Source organism: Triticum urartu, chromosome 7, assembly GCF_003073215.2.
Source record: "Triticum urartu cultivar G1812 chromosome 7, Tu2.1, whole genome shotgun sequence".
Lineage (NCBI taxonomy): Eukaryota > Viridiplantae > Streptophyta > Magnoliopsida > Poales > Poaceae > Triticum > Triticum urartu.
The window spans coordinates 540,482,692-540,489,380 of record NC_053028.1 but is presented as its reverse complement, the minus strand read 5'-3'; the positions used below and the strand labels follow the sequence as shown (position 1 = coordinate 540,489,380).

Here is a 6,689-nt window from a genome sequence, read left to right as displayed (position 1 = left end):
TACACGTGCACCTCATCGTGCCCTTACTGAAGCCATCGAAAGCACTATTGCCCAATGACCCAAGAAGCGATCTCGCGTTCTCAATGACCGAGAGCTTCTGGTGGCTCTTCATCAGAAACAGGATAGGCATCATGACTGGCTGAAGCGCCAAATGCAAAGCCTCTTGGTGGATGTCAACTGCATTCGCAATCTTGCCACCAAGAATGCCTTTGTTGGCCATGAAACCTCTCGACGCACATGGAAAGGGCTGACGCTTATGCGCTCTGAAGATGATTTTTAAGAGGATGGTTTCTCTGAACGCTTCAAGTTTGACTCCACACCTCCTCGAAGGGCAGTGCTGCGACGAACTCCATCTCTTGAAGACTCTGAGTTCTCTTCCTCTGTGGTAACTGTGAATGCCAGAGTGATCGAGGACAAAGACGATGCTACTTCACCACCCCCTCCTTCAGCACGCTTCGACACTGCTCCAAGTTCTTCTGCACCGCCGAACACCACCGACGACCCTGCTGCTTCACCTACTCTTCATGGGAACAAGTAGATGCTCTATATCTTCAAACCTTTTTGGTCCTTACTGACAAAAGGGGGAGAAGCATATGAGTTTGATAGTCTTCAAGCAGGTCCACATGGGCGGTTGCTTTATATTTTGCCTAGTGTTTACAACTCTCGTTTTGATACATTTGGTTCTTTGAGTTGTAACACCTAAACTCGATGGTCGTCTGCTACTTATTTGCTACTTTGCGATGCGATGATAAATTCCGCATGTGCGACAATAAATTCCGCACTTAGATCATTTTGTAGACGTCCATTTTCCATTATGCATGTCATTATCTTCACATACCTTCACATGCATAATGAATTGTCATCATAAGTTGAAGAGGATCTCCACGAGTACAACCTGCCATGTGCATTTGCATTCCAAAAGCAAATTACTTATATGCACATCTTCAGGGGGAGCCCTTGCAACTTATGAAGACAATTCCTTATCCTTTACAATTTCACATATTATATTCCCCGTTGAAAACTTCAACTAGTTTGTCATCAATCACCAAAAAGGGGGAGATTGTAAGTGCATCTAGTGCCACCCCTAGTTGGTTTTGGAGTATTGACGACAAACCTAGTTGAGGGACTAATGTGTTTGTGAGAATTGCAGGATAACACAGGTAGAAGTCCCTCATTGATTCGGTTTTCCTACCAGAGATGACCCCTAAAATTGTATGAAGACATTGATGTCAAAGGTGGTATGTGAAGATATTCACATTGAAGACTATGACAAGAGAAGACATCGCATGAAGCCTATGGAGCTCGAAGACTCAGATCTTTCGTAGTTCTTTTTCTTCTTTTTTGAGTCATAGGAACCACCATACTGTTAAGTGGGGTCCAAGAGAACCAGTCAGAATGACTGAAATGATGCTTAACCAAAACCTATGTCTTCGAGTGAAGAGTATGAGAGCGAATCTTGTCCAGAGTCGGACAAGTCAGCTTTGCTTGTAGCCCAAGTAAAGTTGCCGTGTGTGTTTGAAATCTGACCGTTGGAACACGTGTCAGTTTCTTAGTGACCCAGGGTCATTTCGGACAAATCAGGTCGGGTTGCCTAGTGGCTATAAATAGCCCACCCCCTACAACCATAAATGGTTGGCTGCTGAGAGTTAAAGTACGGCTTTTGTCGTGTGAGAGCAACCCACCTCGAAGCCTTTGAGAGAGAATTCCTTGCGAGGATAAAGCCCTAACCACCCAGAGCCAAAGAGTGTTAGGCATCACTTAAGTCTTCCTGTCTGTGTGATCTGAAGACTTATTACACTTGAGGACTGTGAATCCTCCAGCCGGTTAGGCGTTGCGTTCTGAGCATCCAAGAGTCATTGTGGATCGCCGGTGAACAAATCTGTGAAGGTTTGGGAGTCTACCTTGAAGACTTACCAGAGTGATTGGGCGAGGTCTGTGTGACCTTAGCTCAAGGGGAATACGGTGAGGACTGGGTGTCCTGAGCTGCGTGTTCAGGACTGGGTGTCCGGAACTGTGTGTCCTCAGGTTTAAATACCTAGCCACCCTAACCAGACGTACAGTTGTCACAGCAACTGGAACTGGTCTAACAAATCATTGTCTTCAACAAGTCACTGGTTTCATCCTTCCCTTCCCCTTACTTACTGTTGGTCCTTGTGAAGTCATTGTATGATTGCACTATCTTTTGTCTTCACTGAGTGACTGCGTGTTGTGTTTGGCTTCATAATATCTTCCTACCTGATCCTTACTACCTAGCTGCTATTAGTCATTGTGCTTTCACTTCATTAAATACTTGACTATGATTTGCCTAGTGTAGTCTACCTTCCGCTGCATGGTAATAGGTTTATTTCTATCGTTTGTCTTTGAAACTTCTAAGTTTTGAAAACTTTCATAAAAATCGCCTATTCACCCCCCCTCTAGTCGATATAACGCACTTTCACCTACGTCCTGCGGAGGAAGGGGCGGCGGTGGCTCATGGAGGGAGCGGCGGCGGCCTACGTCCTATGGAGGAAGGGACGGCGGTGGCTCGTGGAGGGAGCAGCGGCGGCCTACGTCCTGCGGAGGGAGGGGCGGCGGTGGCTCGTGGAGGGAGCGGCGGCGGGCATGCTAGTCGGGTGTGGAGGAAGTATTGGGACCAGCCCATGGGGAGGGTCTGAGCTGCATGGATGAAGAAAATTGAGGGACTTTTTTGCTTTAAACCCAAACCGTTACGCTACGTAAGCAAAAAACAGAGACCCATCTGTTATAAACGCGCTCAAACAACTCTAATCCACCGATCAGTGATTTTTGCAAAAAGATTACTAAAGACATGATATTTTCTGTCAAAAAATATATTGTAGTGGTTTTCGCAAAGCTAACCTTCAAACTGATAGTCTTCTGCAATTTACTCGAGAGGGAGTGAAAAAAAGCTCACTAATCTTGAAGCCGAAAACGATCCAACGGACACGGATGTCGACTGAGACTTTAATAAAACTTGGTTGACTGACTTTTGGCAAAGTCAATTGTTTTATATAAACCAAAAAAGAACCCCAAATACTTATCAGTGCACCTGCGCTAATTGGGCTTCCGAAGCGCACACGCTATGCGACAAAAAAAATCACATAGCAGACCTGCCATAAAGGGCTGTGTCATTATTACAGTAAAAAAAGAAACTATTTGGTCCTCATCCCATCCGAACACAAGTCAAGGAAGAAAAAATACGTGCATTTATTTGGGTTTTACAAAATTTAAAAAGCCATAACTTTTGTTTCGAGTATCGGAATTTAGATTCGTTTTCACCATTGGGTTTTTAACGGCGAGTTCTTCAAAACTAGATCCCATATGGGTATATTTCGACGAACTTTTTTTTCTGAGCAACTTTGGGTGCTGGAGAGGCAACTTTATTGTTATAGGAAAGCAACTCTTCTTAGTTTGCCTAGTATAATTGTCTTTCAAGGAGAAGTCCTTAATAAGTTGCCTCCCATGACCATGATGTTCACTAAATTCACATATAAGTTGTCTAGCCAACACTATGTTTCAGAGTACATGCAGCATGAGCTACACCGACAGACAACTTGTCCTAGTATCGTAGCCAACTAATTAGTGATGACATGCAAACCAGGCATCATTGTTAGACAAGTAATTATCATTGTCAAATTCTCGTGATTTCTTGGGATAGTTGCCTGGATTCATTTTGAACAGGTTTTTGCATTTGTGTTTTTTGTAATATAGTTGCTTTGTTTTGGTAGACAGTTGCTTGGATTATTTTGGTAGAACAATTTTCATTTTGTGTTTTCTTTGTAATTGACTTGTTTTGGATTTTTGTTAGAATAGATAACAGTTTTGCTAAAGCACATCTAGATGTGCTATAAGTATTGCACATCTAAGTCATATGTCATTGATCTTACATTGAGATTCGTGTGAATATTTTCTTTCTCTTTTTTCTTTTTCTTTTTATGCTTTATTCACTCACTTAGATGTGCAATAACTAGAGCACATCTAGATGTGTCCTAGACACACCCAATAGATAAGTTGCATGGGGAGGAAAGGGGGGTAAGATAGCTGTCCACAAAGGATATTCAAGTTGGCCATACGTTTTTTCTGCCTAAAGTAGACAATCTAAGTAGGAATGCTAGGGACAGTTGCTTGGTTTTGCTAGCACATTTTTTTCATAGTTGTTATTTAGTAATGCAGTTGCTTGAATTGGATGGTACAATTGCTTGGTTTTGTAGGATAGTTGCTCGGTTATGCTAGAACAATTTTGCATTGTTGTTTGGTAATACATTTGCTTGATTTTGCTATAAACAATTTTGCATTGCGTTTTGGTATTACAATTGCTTGGATTTGCTAGGACAATTGCTTGGATTTTTTGCTAGGAATAGTGGCTTTGGATCTTGCTAGACCAGTTGTGTGGATTTCTGCTAGGGGGGCAGTTTCTTAGAGTCTGCTAGAACAATTGCTATATGCAGATGTATATAGTTGCATACACACACAAGATGAGTTGGACTTGCACACATTTTCTTGATTTTCTCATTTTTACACAAACCAACCAGTAGGAAACACACATGAGTTGCTTGTTGAATACACTAGAATTGCACGAAAACACCCCAAAAATTGCTAATTTATTTATGTGATACTCAAGTGCATAACAATATGAAAGTTATTGTCCTTGTTTTGCCTCCAATAGCCCCATCAATGGTGAACTTAGACTTTTACATATGTAGCACTAAAGGTGCATCATGTTGTGTCTGTGGTTTTCTCAATTTTTTTACACAAACCAACCTAATAGGCGGTCCTACTGGAAAAAAATGAAATTGCTTTTCTATAGCACTAAAGTTGCCTCCATCGTATCCAAAGTTGTCTCAAAAAAAAGTTCGACGAAACCTATCTATATGAGATCTAGTTTTGAAAAACACGTCGCGAGAAAGCCAACTGTGAAAACAAAATTGAATTTCTACACTTAAATCAGAAGTTACAATTTTTTAAACTTTTTGAATCCCTAAATAAATGCACGCGAGGACATGATTTCTTTTTTAGTGAACTGCGTCCGTCCGCGTCAACTGTTTTTTTTTTCATATTTGGATGAGCGCTAATTCCTACTCGTGGGCGCTCGGGCGCCCGCTAGCCATGTCCAAAAAGAACTTTATAAAATTTAACTTAGGCCACAGCTAATACAGAGAATAAATAAAAATGACGAAGTGACACGAGAGGAGTGGAAGAGGAGCGAGGGGCACCTACACAGCTACACGCGCGCGTACTGGTATTAGCTCGCACCTAACTCCAATTAGCTCGCACCAACTCGCGGCCCGGCCAAGCACGCCGCGTGACACACCCAACAGTCAACGGATCGCTGACCCTCACGCCGCGGCGGCGCGGCCCCCTTATATTCTCTGGCTAGCAGCCACAGAGGCCACATCCATCGACCCATGGCGCTGGCGGAAGGCGACGACAAGGCGGAGGCGGGGGTGCGCGTGCTGGGCGGGCGGATGAGCCCGTTCACAATGCGGGCGCGCATGGCGCTGGAGCTGCGCGGGGTCGCGTACGAGCTGCTGGAGGAGAGCTTCGAGCCCCGCAAGAGCGACCGCCTCCTCGCCGCCAACCCCGTCTACAAGAAGATCCCCGTCCTGCTACTCCCCGACGGCCGCGCGGTCTGCGAGTCCGGCGTCATCGCGCAGTACGTCGACGAGGCCTGGCCCGCCGCCTCCGCCGCGCCCCTGCTGCCCGAGGACCCCTACCAGCGCGCGATGCACCGCTTCTGGACCGCGTTCGTCGACGACAGGTTCTGGCCGGCGCTGGACGGCGCCTCCCTGGCGCCCACCCCGGAGGCCCGCGCCGAGGCCGCCGCCGAGGCCCGTGCCGCGCTGCGGCACCTCGAGGAGGCCTTCGCCGCGCTCAGCAACGGCGGGGCTTTCTTCTCCGGCGCGGCGCCGGGGCTCCTCGACATCGCGCTCGGTTGCTTCCTGCCGGCGCTCAGGGCCTGCGAGCGCCTCAGCGGCGCCCTCCTGCTGGACGAGGCCGCCACGCCGCTCCTCAAGAAGTGGAGCGAGAGGTTCGCCGGCATCCACGCAGTCGAGGCGCTCCTGCCGGAGACCGACGAGGTTGTCGGCTTCACAAGGTTCTTGCAGGCCAAGTTCGGCGTCGCGGGCGCAAATTAAGAGTCGTCGCCGCCAAGTATCCTAAGTGCATATGTATGTTTTTCTCTTTTTCTTAGAAGCATAATACAAACGCACACGCTGCACTAGGCGTATGCATATGTATGTTGGTTATGTGTCATGTTATTTTCTTGTGATTAAGATTTATGTACCTGAATCAACATGTGGTTGAATTGTTAGAGGAACTGTGGTATCCCAGCGCACCAGGGGTGCTCGCATTTATTTCAGGATTATTCCACCGAGCTTGGAGCACCACGAATACTCTCTTCATATCCTTCCTAGCACCTTCTCGCGCTTGTGCAAAGAGATAGTATTTCCTACCACGAGGATCCGATATAGTCTTCACAAACGCCACCCATTGAGGATAGATACCATCGGCAAGGTAGTACCACATATTGTAGTTGTGCCGTTGACGGTGTAGTTACACGGCAGAGCTTCCCCCATCACAAAGTCTCTTGAACAAGTCCTTCGATGTCACTGCTTCAAGTATGATGATGACTTCTTTGGTGTGACCTTAATATTGCCTACGCAAATCTTTTAAGCAATTCTTACATTGCCAGT

The 6,689-nt window shown here is 46.0% G+C and overlaps 1 protein-coding gene across 1 annotated transcript; it reads left to right on the top strand.

Annotated features, from left to right (window-relative positions):
- Positions 1 to 5,380: 5,380 nt before the first annotated feature.
- On the top strand, positions 5,381 to 6,355 carry LOC125524439 (probable glutathione S-transferase BZ2). The gene has a single exon (XM_048689491.1). The coding sequence runs from the start codon at positions 5,403 to 5,405 to the stop codon at positions 6,129 to 6,131; it is 729 nt and encodes a 242-aa protein (XP_048545448.1). The 5' UTR covers positions 5,381 to 5,402; the 3' UTR covers positions 6,132 to 6,355.
- The last annotated feature ends 334 nt before the right edge of the window (positions 6,356 to 6,689 follow it).

What these genes read in the sequence shown, in the direction of transcription:
- LOC125524439 (XM_048689491.1), top strand. Translation starts at nt 5,403, where the DNA reads ATGGCGCTGGCGGAAGGCGACGACAAGGCGGAGGCGGGGGTGCGCGTG.